This window comes from Gallinula chloropus (assembly GCF_964237585.1).
Source record: "Gallinula chloropus genome assembly, chromosome: 3".
In the NCBI taxonomy this organism is placed as follows: domain Eukaryota; kingdom Metazoa; phylum Chordata; class Aves; order Gruiformes; family Rallidae; genus Gallinula; species Gallinula chloropus.
The window spans coordinates 100671728-100687317 of NC_140087.1; the positions used below are offsets into that span (position 1 = coordinate 100671728).

At 37.8% G+C, this 15590-nt stretch overlaps 1 protein-coding gene across 1 annotated transcript in view; it reads right to left on the reverse strand.

Annotated features, from left to right (window-relative positions):
• MYOM2 (myomesin 2) overlaps positions 1–15590 on the reverse strand; it is a 78641-nt gene that overhangs the window by 38127 nt on the left and 24924 nt on the right. Inside the window, exons 11-17 of the mRNA XM_084262146.1 lie at positions 15366–15527; positions 12658–12799; positions 10902–11101; positions 9681–9734; positions 6974–7101; positions 3819–4002; positions 520–694 (exon numbers count right to left, since the gene is read on the reverse strand). Coding sequence (XP_084118272.1) covers positions 520–694; positions 3819–4002; positions 6974–7101; positions 9681–9734; positions 10902–11101; positions 12658–12799; positions 15366–15527 — 1045 coding nt within the window. The remainder of the gene's footprint in view (positions 1–519; positions 695–3818; positions 4003–6973; positions 7102–9680; positions 9735–10901; positions 11102–12657; positions 12800–15365; positions 15528–15590) is intronic.

Sequence of the window (15590 nt, forward strand, 5' to 3'; positions counted from 1 at the left end):
CCTTTAGCAGCTCAGGGAGCCACGATGTTTCTGGCATGGGGCACTTGGATTTCCTACAAAGCAGTGTCAGCAGTGGAAGCAGACAGGACCTGCCCCTTTTCACTGATGTCCATGGATATGGGCTTCAGAAGGAAATACCCTGGAAAGCTTTTGAGTTCCCTCTCCTCATACTCTGTTTATATACTCTGTTTAGCCCATGAAATAATTCAGATTTTAAGAAAGGTATTTATTTTATGTTTATTCATGTCCAAGACATACAGAATTATGTCTCTAGAACCTGCTTTTATAACATAAAACTGTAGAATAGAAAAAAGATACTTCTCTTGGGGTGGGGGGGTGGGGAAGGAGTGGGGAGAAAGTCTGCCCTGCAATACAACAAGCTTAGCTCTGAGAGTCTGCAGACTGTTCATCATACTCATTCAACAGTCACCGTCCATGACAACATATCGTTGCTCATCATGTAAATGGGCTTAAAATTATCCTTCAAAGCTCCCCAAAATACAGAAGTATTGTCAATACCTGTTATATTTAATAGGTTTATGGTTACTAGGTTCCCAGTGATTTGATCCCACCACAGAATAATCAATGTAGTAGCCGTACAGGTCCTCTTCGTGTTTTGGTTTATCCCATTGAACTACAACTGATGTTTTTGTATTCCTTGTGGCCACTACCTGACCTGGTGTAGATGGGACAACTAAGGAAAAGAGAAAACATGTACTATTATAAAACACATTAACATGAAAGCCTGTTGAGGTAGTTGCAACACTGTGTGTTTTTATTGTATTTAATCATTACAGCTATGACTTCTTTTACCACGTTAATATATATGATATATATAATAATATGATATGTATTTTGTTTGCCTGCATAGTTCTATATATATGTATATAAATATACTTATTTTTCTATTTGTTTACTTAGAGTAAACTTACTCTAAGCTATGAGGCTCCCTACGTGTCTGATTTTACATAGGTTTTCTATGTGCATTATTGGAGAACATATTTTCAAATATTAGTGTGGCTCAATACATACAAGTATGAAAATGTTCTCAAACACATAAGAAAAGGCTTATGTATAGCTCCTATAGCACTACTGCATGAGTAAGAAATGTACAGAAATTGCAACCGTATAATATCATGAGAGTTAAGAAATGTTACTTTTTGGTTATCTAATGACAACCCTAATTCAGAAAAGGCCTAATTCTGAAAAGTGTTCAGCTAAACTTAGCTAGATGAATTTCACAGAAGCATATAAATGATGACTAGAAAGGATCTCTGGGGATCATTTAGTACAACCTGTCACTGAGAGTGGGTTTATCACCAAGACTAATATGGATTGTCAGTCACAAGTTTTCCCAAGTCTTGAAAATTTCTGACAACGGAGATTTTACAGCTTCCCTGCACAACCTACTCCAGCATTGCACTGTTGCACCTTTTTCACTGAGAGTAATGTCCAACCTGACTCTTCTCAACTACATTTTGTGGCTGTTCCCTGTTTTTTTGTCATCTAGCAGTGATGAGAACAATTTGGCACCATCAGCTTTGTAAGTCACCAGACTAAACATGCCCAGCTACTTCCACTTCTCTTCATAGGTCACAGCCTCTAGGCCCCTGGCCATCTTGGTTGCCATCCAGTGGACCTCTCCAGTTTCTCTGCATCCATCTCTCTAAAGTAAGGGAGATAGAACTGAAGCCAGTATTCAGCCAGGATCAACCTTGTCATCACCAAGCAGAAGTGGATAAAGCTGCCTTCAATCTATTGACTACAGCTCTCCCAGTGTAGCACAGTACAAAGTTCAGTTCAAATGCAATGAAATTTCACTTAGTTTATATTGATCTCAACACCCTGAATGTACATAAATAGAACCAGGAACATCAAGGTCTAGATAAGAAATAAATCACAGTAGGTAAGGACCAATACATATCTACACTATATCTATCTGAGCTTTCATAATGTAAGGAACTAAGGCAGAGTCTCAGCCTTTCATGATAGTTTATGAGAGGCATCCAGCATATGCCTCCTGAAGATATTTTCATTTTCCTCAGATTGATATATTTCAGAGAACTACATGCAGCATAAAATAAAAAAATGCAGCATTTTTCCTTTAGTCTCATGAAGTCTTTAAGATCAAATCCATTCAGTCTGAGGTAAAGGTACCTCCATTTAGGCATTTGTAAGTGTCTATAAGCACCCATTCTTAAGATGCCACTATAGTGAATCATCTAGGGCTTAATTCAGTTACTCGAACAAATTAATTTAGTGTCATTTTAGAGCACCTGAGTCTTCTTCATAGGGTTGGAAAATAAGACTCAGGAGATACTGAATACCTACAACTCTCTGAAATGGCAAACAGAAAGCATTTCAAAAGGTACTATTTGTCTGTTTGGCCAATTAAACCAAGCCTCAGGTCTGAAAATCTAAATCTGAATCATCTGAAAATGATTCATCTCACCCCAATATAGACACCCTGTAACTGGATGCCAGTGGGGCAACTTATGGCAACATCAGTCAAGCTATCCTCCAGGCTCCAATTGCCACATAATTGCATAATATATGCCACTGTATTTATATAGCCCATCTATCCTCTAGTTTCTGCTTAACAGAGAAAACTACCCATAATTCCTATGCAATGTTTATCAGCCCCATGAAGTTTTCTTGGCTACCCTCAGGAATGTCAAATGGCACTATGTGCTAGCAACTAAAAGGAGCCATGTGTGCCTGGTATATTTTAGCTCAGGTGGTAAACCCCACTTCTGAAAATACTCCTGCATTTTTTCTTTAAAATAGCATCTTTTGCTTTCTGCTTTCAGCTATAGCTATGATTTATTTAGAATGTCTTGCATTAACCCCTAAGGGATAGCCTATTTTCTGTACTAAGTGAAATAAATATGGTATTTTTCTTCACTACCTTTGGGAATGTTGAATGCTTTAAATAATTTATATACGGTAATGAGACATCAAGTCAAGAATACATAAAGCAAAAGATGGTTTTATTTCATCATATATAGTTACAGATCAAGCTAAAGATGATGGATTATATAGGTTTTTTAATTATGGTGAACATTAAAGCTATATCTATCAACATTTAGTGAACTATGTTATATCAGACACTGTAAATTTTTATCTTTCTACCAAGTGTACTAGTAAGATATGAGCTCTTAAGGTAACAGTCAATACATGGGGCTGTTATATGTGACATCTGAAAAACTGCAAGAGAAAAACAAATATTTGACCAACAAGATGAATAATCACTCTCTGAATTTTCAGCCACATTTTTGAATGTGGCCCCAAGATAAACACTTCATTTTAATTTGGGAAGTTACCACTGAATACGTAGATGTCTCTTTCCTTATCCCTGAAATCTGCTAATCTGCATGCTGCAGGCATTCTGCACCAGTAGTAATTTGCAACTAAGAATACTAAGAAAGAAACAAAAGGTTGCTTTATCTAGCTGAAACTGTAGGGAATTAGGCAGTATATAATTACCTGAGCCAGACAATATAATTATATAAGTTAGCGATTAACCTATTTTTTTTTACAAGTCACATTAAGAGAGCACTCTAACAATGAATAACTAAAATTACTTTAACTTTTTAATAATTATTGGTCTTAGCAAGGAGACGTGATGATTGGGAAAATGTTGGAATGTTTCTAAAGTAGTGTCTTGTTTTTTTTAAATCCTTCACAGTATTGAACACAAATCGTTTTGATTACTGTTATTGTAATTATACTAATCTAATTCTACTGAGAGTTGCCTATTTCCACTTTGTAAAACATCAATTATATTTCATGTTAATGCTTTACAATTAATGCCTTACCAGTGGTATCTTGTGGTTGAATAGGTTCTGTGATTTCGGATGGATCGCTGATGCCGTGCTTGTTTGCTGACAAGACTCGGAAAACATATGATTTTCCTTCTGCAAGGTCAAACACTGCATAGCGAGGAGATTTTACTGCAACCTGTGCATTGACTCTTTGCCAACTTCCACTGCCAACCATAGACTAAAAGAAAAAAGAAAAAAAAATCTGTGAATCATTTCTGTGAACTGTCAAAAAATGAACATATTGCTGTATTGCATCCTGTCATGAATTTATTTCAGAGCTAATGGAGAAGGATCATTCTCAAATGCCTCGCTTTAACATATGCAAATTCTCATAGCTCATGCATTCCATTACTCTACAAAAAGGTCTGAATATCTCGCTGTCTCCCTGCCTGTCTAGACGTCAATATATGCACACTTGTACATACAGCTAACCTTCAGATAGGGCCATGACTATCAGCTGTGATTGGTCCCAAAAGAATTAGTCCCATGTCCTGCAAAACTCACTTGAACACCCAAAGGTTTGGTATAAAGCAAGTCCTAATCCGAATTCCGTAGAAAGGCAGGGAGGGGGATGTTATTTTACTCATTGCTATATCTTTATGCTTTATATTCTATCAAGTAAGGTCATGTCCCTATAAGGAATCATCAAATGAAATAATTACTTTTGAATATTCTTAAGGCAGCAACTGAGCTAATCATCATCACAACTGTACATGAGGCGAGCCAGCAAATTAACACTCTGAGAGAAATCTGCCGTCCATTAGGTTCCCCAGATAAACTGTTGACCCAAACCAAAAATTGGTCATGGAGTCTTTCAGCAATTTTATTAACACTCAAGTGCCCAGTAAATAGATTGAATTAAATTTTCTTCAAGCACAGAAAGTTGCATACAAATTAAATGTTTATGAAATTTTGGAACACAGAGCCTGTGAGCAAAACCTGATAGACTGTGAACTTCTTAGGGGAGGAATAGTGTTTCATGGGTGCTTGGAAACCACCATATATATAATGAGGCCAACTACAGATAAATAATAAAAAGGTAAACATCTGAAACCTAGATATCAAAGTATTTGTATTAGATACTGAACACACATATTCTTCTCAGAAAATAAAAAAAATATGACATACATTTTGTTCATAATAAAAGTATGGAAAAGACTAAACAGTATTTTCACATATATTTTACCTTCCAGCATGAAAAACGTTAATTGTTGCTTTTCATTTCACAAAGAATCCACATCCCACTTTATTTTGTTGCTTGAATTGAATTATCTGTTTTTAAGGGAACATTGCTATGCAGCCTTGAGAACTCACTTTGTATTTCTTGACGCCTTTAAAAATTCATTTTTATTCTTCAGGACTGAGACTTCTTTATTTGAAATAAATTAATTAGAAATTGTGCCTTTCTAAACTAAAAAAATGATAGTGGAAAGCAAAAAACATTCACCAATGAAATGACTGGGCTATTCATATATATGTTATCTATATGCAAAAAAAATTAGATTCAGGTATTAATTAGTATAATGAACTACTAATAACCTTTTAGTCCTCATTCTCACTTTCCCTCAGTAAATTTGGCATTTAATTAAGACTTGTTTGTTCATCATTGCCAATGGTCTACACTGTTTCTGGCGCTATATAAATCTATTTCTGTAAAACATGCAGATACATGTATTTTCCAATTCATACTTAGAATGAAATTCAACTAACCAACTGTAGATGTCCACTCAATGGAAATCTACATCTGAGCTTTTTATCTGGTCTATTTTTGCATATTCTGGAAATAACTGGGTATTTTAATGCTGAGAGCTGGTTCAAAATCCTTAAGTCAGTATGCCTGAAATGTATTGATAAGAGCAGACGTATACAACTGGGAATAATTATAAGATATGATATGGTATTGCACAGAAAAGAAACTAGACACTTATTTCATTGGAAACTTTCATTACTTTTCTTGAATGTGAAAGGTAGAATGGGAAAAATTATGGATGCCTTGGCTGGAAAATTTAACTAGTGACTGGACTTCACTTTACACATACTGTTTCAATATCCAGCAGCTAATGGATGACAAAGGATGTAGAGATGGGCTGTAAAGGGCTTTTGAAGTGGAGATTTTGATGTGACTGAGAAAGAAAAGACAAATTGGGGCTACAAAAAGAGAAGGGATGTGAACAGAATAATTGGCTGGGAAATTAACTTCAGAGGAATGTGCTGAACAGATGTGAAAAGGGAAAAAAATACATGATATGGGCCTGAGAAAAGACTGTTAAATACTCAAGATGCAATGTGTGGCAGCTTTATGGATAGTTTTAGCATTTGTGGATCATTAAGAGGGGGGCATATGCTAGAGGCATAATTCATAAAAACTAAGTATAGCTTGGCATGTAAGAGTATTAGAGGTCAGGTATGAGGCCGAATTTACCTACTGAAGTAATGGAGAAACTTTGTAGCAAGAACGAAAGATGATGACCTCTGGCTATAATCCAACATACTTAATTTAGAGACCTGGCTCCACGACAGATGACTCAAAATTTTAGTGGCCTAAATGGGAGAAGAACAAACCTCTTCTACTGTGATCACCAAAGTCCCCTGTTAAGCTAAAAGGAAGAGAAAGATAGTCATGAAGACTACCAGGGAGCAGTGAACCTGAGTCTGCTCCTCTGTTGACCTTACAAGGAATAAATCAGAAATGTCAGGGTATAGGGAAGGAAGCCATAAACCTGCAAAAAGGAAAGTGAGGATGAAATTATGAGTCACTGTTTATTCCTTGTTCTATCACAGGACTACCAGATGCTTCCCTTTAGTACAGTCAGACTGCAGACAGTCTTGTCCGTAGCACTATGGAATCATAAGATGATTCCTTCCTATTAAACTGTTACCTTACAGATGTTGTTTGTTCTTATTTTAGGCAGCAGAAAGCAAATAGCACAGGGGCATCCTTTTCCCCAGACCTTGAATTTCAGTGCTCATTGAATCATGTAATAGATGTTTGATTGTCCATATTTCTCTAACATCCCATTACCAAATCCAGTGAGATCTCAGAAAGTGCCAGTTTTACTGTCCATTCTGCAGTTCTAAAAATGAGTTGAATGTAATCACACACAGCAATGAAATGCCTTACAGCCAAATGCCACTGTATAGTACAGTACCTTCTCAATGAAATACGTCAGTGGCTCCCTGCCACGAGGAACAGGTGGATCCCAGCTGATTACAACATATGTTTTGCTGATTTCTGAAGCATGTACATTGGTGGGAGGGCCTGGAATCTGAATATCGCCTGAAAGAGTAATAAATGTAGTGAGTGTTATACAGCAGATTAACCCCTAGGTCAGCACTCATGCTACAGCTCATCTTTTTGAACTGCCACCCTGCAGTGTTATGCTCAGCTATTATATCTATGATATCATCTGTGAAGCTCACTTGCTCACTTCAGTTAAATTCTGAGAAATAAATCATGGGTATTAAAAGCTAGTTATTTACTTTATCAGTAGAAGCTAAATTTGCCCCCTGAAAACTTGTGCATTTGTCACACTTTTTTTCTTTGATCACATTTGAATTACTTCTATCTGCTAGGCAGAATGCCTAGCAAAAAAACCTACTCACTATGTGCAAACGAGGAATTTTTTCATCAAAAACAGAAGTCTAAAGAGTTATTATGGGAAATTGAACTGGAAGAAGGTATCTGGAAGTACAGTAAGGAGAAAAGCAGCTTAAAACAAAGCAGAGCCTAACAGTAATATATCCTGTAACGTAACGTAGTCTAAAGCAGTTCTAAAAACTGTGTATCAGAGGCATAAAAATACATCACCACCCCTCTGGTGACTGTATCAGTTGGAGTGACCTGATAAAAACCCCTCTCTCCGCTCACCCTGCAGGGTGACCAGGTACATGAGGCAGGAACTGCATCACCTGGGCCACGATGGAGGAATTCAGCATGGCTCTTTGTGATCACACTTGTCCACTTCAGTGTGATAAGAAGCTGATTTCGCTACAGGAGGAATTACAACGGTGGAAAACAGCACTAGGTAGGAGAGGCTCAGGTCTATGACAGACTGCTTAAGGCAATGTTACACAGACCTGAAGAAATTTCCTCTTGGCAATAGGTCAGAAAGAGCAACTCAGCAGACACCTACAAATATTTTATTTTTATGGCTTGCAAGAGAGAAAGAAAAAACTTTGTTCTTTTAAGGTATATTTTGCCACTTCTCAGGCTAGCAAGGAGCATATATCCTCTAAATGCTCAGGATTTGTCATTAAAAGAGAGAAAAATGGTTCAATAATAAACTCTAAATCATGGAAGTGCTGTTTTAACAGTTTATAAACATCTGCAGAAACAACCAGGCTCAAAATGTACACTGAAGTTATTTTGTCATACACATTTCCCAATCAAAATCAGACTTTTTTAAAACGGTCATATCCAAAGATTTATTTTCTCTCAATGCTTTCTATATTTGATTTCCTAGAAATACTCTTTTTCTTTCAGAAAAGCACATGAATCAGCTGAGTTTAAGACAAAATTGCTGACAGTCAAGAAAATAACAATAATCCTTCACAGCATAATACATAAAGTCAAAAGGTTTCCAAATGGTTTCACATAACTAATTCTCAATATGTTTTGTTCCATCCTTGAAACCGCCAAAGCTGACAAAGCTTATAATGACATAACATGACGGTACAGCCTTCTCTGTCAGAATGCAGCGTGATCTTTCCTGATCCATTTGTGATCTATGAGACCACTTTTTCAGAAATTATCTCAATCTTGCTGATCAAAGTAATGATCTATATAAACAACAGTATTTAGATATTTATACTCTTTCAAATACGCACATTCATGTAACAGAAATCCAACTATCATTTTACATGTTTGTGCCATTTAACACTTCTGATCCTTCTCAGACAATCCTGAAAGCAGGAGGCCATTCTGTGAAGCCAAACAGAACAATATATTCTAATCCTACAGTGTGATTCTGATCCTGTAATACCCATATCAATTCATTTAGGGTACCTTTGTAAAAATAGAGAAACTTCATCTGTCCTGCTCATGCACTGGGAAAACCATTTAATTTCTGATTCTCCTCCAGGACACCTTTGAACTACACCTGGTCTCAAGAGGTTTCTCTTTTAGTATGCTATTATTGGACAGACTCATAACCTTTGTGGAAGAGAGTAGACAGCCAGACTTTTTTTACTACTTGAGCCATTATAGTTAATATTTTTGACAGTTTAAGTGAAAAGAAGATCATTATCCAACCCTAAAAAAAAACCCTAAACAAGTAAAAAAACACCACCTATAGAAACAACCAAAGACAGAAGAAATTCAGGCTTCATTCAAAAGTTGGCAGTGATCTCTTCCATTCTCCTGGGAAAAAACAGCATTTAGTGTATAAACATAAGAATAACTTCCCTGTTCTATCTCTGATAGATACATCAATTTAAAAAAAAATCAGGATGGATTGCATAAGTTTTTATGTAAACAGAAATAATTTGCTCTGATCATCAAATTCAGCCCAAAAATGCCATATTTAGCACCAAAAAGGATTGGAGGAAGGTATATAGAGGCAATCAAATGCAGTGTTCAGCTATTTAAACTCAGCTTAGCACTGTCCAAAGCAAAAAGGTTAGGAGATGCTGTCACCACATAATGAAAGTAGTGTTGTTGAGAGTGTGATATTCTCTGTCCTTTTGGACCTCACTTTTCATTTGTGTTCTCTCAGCCTTGCAAGCCAGAATAGTTGTCTTTATTTATTATAGTTTGCTCACTAGGTGAATTTCTTTTCAAGCTATATTTCTAATTATAATGCTAAATTCCTGGAATATAAAGAGATGGACTGAAATCATAGAAATGCTACTACATACCTTCAAGGTCATCCTTACTGATCACAATCTTTCGCCCTTCATCCACATGAATAGCTGTTAATCAAAATATTCAATTAGATTCCTGATGCAGTTCAATATATTTACAAATTTTGCAAATTATTGCTCGTCACCTGTTCAAAAGCCCGTATACCTCTGTTTCTATAACCCTGTTATTAAATCTTTCCCCAGGTGGAATCAGCTCAAAGTCATACACTGGCTCATTCACTTTCATAGGAAAACAGAGCATGACAGGACAGTGCTATTTAAAGATAGGTTAAAAAGCAAGAATCGTAGTCATCGTAGATGGATTCAATTCTCTGGCAGATTAATAAACAATTGTATTATGAATTGGATTTTTTTATAGGAATTAAACATAAAGCTAATGGAAACAGCATATGCAATGCAGATTTTTACAAGCAATGCTGGGGCAGTGCTCTGCAGTCCTCATAATCAGTTTAATTCCCTTCTGAGTAAAAGGAGCACACAAACCAGAAGGTGTGCAAGTACATGATATACGGAATCTGCAGAGGGGTTTAGGACAAGGCTAAATCATTAAAAGTATTCCCCAGAGCAATCCAGATTTCTCTATTCATGAAGGAGTTCTCATAAGGCTCCTTTGCAGTCTGCAATGGCCTTGAGCACAAGACCACTTTTCAGAAAGAGCTTGTTCATTAGCTTGACTTTTTCTATCTGTCAGAAAAGTCTCAATATCACAGACCCCCCAATAAGTGGCATGAGGACTTTGCACCAGTACTGGTGCTTCACTGGGAAAATAAGATGTGGATGAATACAACAGTCTGTGGGCCAATGGATTCATATGACAATTTATTTTTTTCTTTAACTACAACAGACATATTCAATAGCTTTTTTAAAAAGTTGCTATCAGCGAAGAATTTTATGGGATCTGAGGGCCCAGCCCCCAGTGTAAATGATACAAGTTTCCAGGACATATAATCTCTTTTGAAAACATTACTCCTTGTGATAATGAGTATCTATATTTAAAGTTAATCAAAAGCATCCATAATTGAGACAGAGTCCCCAGGTCCTGCCAAGTTGCTTTTATGGACCTTGCCATTCCAACTACATCCCCCACATTGAAATTAGTTAAATATTCAATCAAAGGAAGAAATAAACACTGTTCCCTAAGTGAACCAAGCGAACAGATTTTGGGGAAAAAAAAGATAAAATATTCAACATCTGTTTCAGCAGTGCATAACTTACTTTGCGTTCTCTCCAGGTCAACAGGGTCAAGAGCTGCAACTGGTTCAGAGACTCGAGAAGGTCTGCTAATGCCTGCACTGTTCACAGCTCTCACACGGAATATGTAAGACCGTCCCTCGTAAAGACCAGTCACGGGATACTTGCAGATTTTTACAGGAGCATCATTGCACTGGACCCAGTTGTCCAAACCTACTTCACATCTTGGAGAAACAGAAGACAACATTTATGAGTATCATCCCACAACAAATAACATCCTACACACACCAAGTCAGAATCACAAAAGTCCTCGTCACTAAGTTGAGGAACTAAACCATACACCTCATTAATGAGAGTCACACAATTTATACACTCTTTCCTTTGATCAGACATCCACCTTGCTCATATTTATTCATAGCGCAACTGCAAAGGTCATTTTTCTTGCGTGGTTTTTGGCCTTTTCAACTCTCTGCTTTTCTTCCATTTGGTTATCTTCCTTGTCATCTAAGGAACAAGTTACTCACTTCTATTTTTAACATGCACGTCCACAGCACATTCTGAAATTGCAACATTCACCTAATATTTCCCTGTCTTTCTTGTCATGGTTTTAAGCAAGCATCTTTGTGCTTTTCCCTCCAACAATGTTCGGGCCACAGTAAGTGCAGGAGTCATCAAGAAGCAGCGTGATGTCGTCACACTGGTTCTTCTCCATGTACACATCTGTTTCGTGTCCTATTACTATAAACTTTTATGGAGAAAAGTGTCTTCTGCCATGACAGTACCAGGAAAAATAGGCTCCTTGATGCTGCAGTAATCCAAGCAAAATGTCAAAAGGCACAGCTGACTAGATTATATACAAAATGGGTGAAATACTCTCATGATCTATGCACTGCACAAATTGGATATAAATGGTAGAGTCCCCAGGACTTAATTTCCTCATACTCACCATCATTCATAAGTCAACATTTTCCTGCAATTCCCAGACAGTTGTATCTGAGCTAGACCAAATTACAGGGTAGTAAACAACAATGAGCTACAAACATTGCTTTTACGTGTAGAGCAGTATACATTAAAAAATCATTTCAGTAATGTTTTTGCTGATTGACAGTTTCAGACACTAAGGATCAGACATTTTGCTCTTGCTACAAGGGGCAAGCATGCACTTCAGTGGAAGAGACATACAAAACCGTGTTTCAATCCCCTGACACTGGGCTGCCTGCACTAAGCTGAAAGTCCAGTGAAGTACAAAGAGACCAGAGGAGAGCAGACTGCCGTTCTGATTTAAACTACCAACTCCCAAGAGCCCATGCCTTGAGCTCCTGGTTTACCACAGTTAAGGCAGAAATAAAAATATAGTGTAAAAATTCCTAGATTTCAGCTTTTCCAGTGTACGTATTACAGACACTAAACCTAATTAAAAGTACCCATGGTCTCTGGCTTCTATAAATTAAACAATGCCAGGGCTGACTTGGCCACATCCATACCACCGAACATTATTAGTGTCTGATAAAGTGTGCTGTCTGCAAATGATTATTGGGAATGGCCCCTAGCCCTTGTTAACTCCCAGACTGTGCCCAGAATTGCCTGGGAAGATCATCTGGGCTAAAGGTTTGCCAGTGAACAATTGAGTCATTTAAATACAGTAGGCAACTGAATTCCAGTGCCTATGGTTTGCAAAAATACATGTATATTGAAGAATATAATGGTTTGGGTTTTTTTTCTTCAGTATATACATTTTTTGGCAATGAACAAAATTAAATAAATCCCAGTGCTTACGTACTTGTCAACAAAGTATCCAATGACTGGGCTTTCACTGGTTGTGTTTGGTGGTTTCCAGGTGACAATAACGTAGTCTCTGTTAGCATCGTGGCATTTAACGTCCATTGGCGCCCCTGGTGCTCCTGCGATTAATGCATCAGCATCTGGACCACAAGTAAAAATAAATCAGTTCTGACCTTGTCTCCTCTAAAATCTACCACAAAGACAAAAGGGAAGATTTCCAACTCACTGTGCTCTTTGTTTATATGAAGAGGAACTCGCAGATTTCATTCCACACTAATTCTCTGCACTAATTAATCATAATGACTATATCTCCACATCAATAAAAAAGTTCAGGGATATTTTGGAGGACAGCAAGCAGTTTAGGTATCAAACTGCCATTTCTTTTCATGAGAATTAAAAGCCCAACTACCCCATGTGTTTTTGATTCTCTTTCATGCTGACAGCTGGAGCTAAACGGGTTACTGATCAGACTAAGGTACTCAATAAAGGACATGTAGCAGAGGAAAATATCTCTCTAATGGAATAAAAAATTTGCAAACTCATGGTACATTACTAAGGCTGCTTTTTATTTTAAATCCTACAATACCAACAGGCATAATTAATCAATGTTCTACCATTCAGATACTCTTCTGCAGCTTCATTTTAAGATCTCTTGACTGACATGGACCTACAACTCTTAATGAAGTCTGGTAACACTAGCAGGTAAAGTTCTCTCCATTTGAAGAAAAGTTTCTAAATCACAAAAACATCCTGTATCGAATCTAAATTTATAGAGTTTAATTGCAATCAGTTGTGAGGTGACTGATGCTCAGTATCAGATCACAGTCTACATGAAAAAAGGCAAGAGGAAGTCCAGCAGAGGACACTCAACACTCCAGAGGTCATAGCTCATACAAAAGGATCAGACATAGTATAAGATGGACAACAGATGTAGCTAAAATTGACCCACTACTACAGTAATAACCTCTAGGAAAGTTATTATACATTAGTGGGCCTTTTTCACCTGGATTCTTTCTTTCTTAAAAGGTAATCGGGAAATAGAAAACTTTAGCAAATTGTTTCCAATTACAGCAGTGTGGCAGAGTGGCTTATTCAGAACATATTGCAAAGCTGATGAAGCCTCTGCATTAGTTCTGTGAGGAAGATGGATGTCAACACGCTGAAAAAACATTTGTGTCCCTCCACCCCAGACAAAATACCTGGATGACACTTCTGCAAGACACACATAACCCCACAGTTTTCCAAGAAGAGCAAGCTTTAGTACTAATACAGCTCCAATGGCTTCTGTGGGGCTGCTCCAGCTTGCCACCAGCAATGATGTCTTTAAGAGAGCAAAAGAACTGCTCAGCCAGAGATACTTTCATATTTCAATGACAAATAATAAAAAGTGAGAACTAAGTTCTTCTCTCAGGTGCATGTGAAAGCTCATTCTCACTTAATTGAGAGTTGTGCATGCAAATATGAGGAGAAATCATGACCTTTATTCTATTGTAATACATTTATCTCCTTTTATCTATGTCTGTTGTGACAAGCATTTTTCTTCAGTAAGCCTTTATTTTTTTTAATTGCTTCTTTTCTCTGATTATTGAGATGACTTTGACTGGTATAGTAGTGAGAATATCTCTTTTGCTTACTCCTGTGTCTCCTCCTAAGGCCAGGCACAGGATTTGAGAATGACCAACAAAGCTCATTCCCAGTTGGTAATTTCTAGAGCTAAAGCCTTCACAGTGAGGACTGGTAGTATACAAAAATATTTCTTACCAGGAAAGGATATGGCTGTGCTGATTTTGACTGGGGTAAAGTTAATTTTCTTCATAGCAGCTAGTATTAGCTTGTGTTTTGGCTTTGTGCTGAAAACAGTTACTAACACAGAGATGGTTTTGTTACTGCTGAGCAGAGCTTATATAAAGCTAAGGAGTATCCTGCATATAAAGCTAAGGACTATTTGCTTCTCACCCCACCAGTGAGTGGCTGGGGGTGCACAAGGAGTTAGGAGAGAACACAGTTGGGACAACTGACCCCAACTGACCAAAGAGATATTCCATACCATGTAATGTCATGTTCTGTATATAACTGGGGAAGCTAGCTGGTAGGCAGGATTGCGGCTTGGGAACTAGCTGAACATCAGCTTTTGGGTGCTGAGAAATCGTGCTATGCACCACTTGTTTGGTCTATGTTTTAAATTACTACCATTGTTACTATCATCATCTTCTTCCTTTCCTGTCCTATTAAAATCACTGAATCATAGAATGTGTAAGGTTGGAAGGGACCTTTGGTCTAGTCCCAGCCCCCTGCAATAAGCAGGGACTTCTTCACTATAGCAGATTACCCAGAGCCCAGTCAAGCCTGACCTTGCATACCTCCAGGGGTGAGGCCTCCACTACTTCTCTGGAAAACCTGTTCCAGTGATCTACCACACTCATATTGAAGAACTTTTTCCTAATATCCAACCTAAATCTCCCCTTTTCTAGTTTGAAACCGTGACCCCTCATTCTACTGCTACATGTTGTTGTGTATAGCTCTGCCCCAGCTTTCTTATAGGCAACTTTCAGGTACTGGAAGGCCACTATGAGGTCCCACCAGAGTCTTCTCTTCTCCATGCTGAACAAGCCCAACTCTCTCAGCCTGTCCTCATAGGAGAGGTGCTCCAGCCCTTGTCTGTATCTCAACCCAAGAGTGTCCCCAAGAAACAGATAAAAAGTTTACCTCTGACGAACAGGTATGCACTGTATTCGCTCACTCCACCTTTTGTAACCATGCGCAGGGTGTATAAACCTTCATCATCTTTGTTCAGATGGGTAAAGGACAGAGCTGCCTGGCCTTCTCCAAAATACAGCTTTGTCCACTTGGAGTCCTTTATCAGCACGTCTGGAAGAAAAGGCGCATCAGACACATTACTACGCTGGCCAGAGCGACCTACATCCTAATGCA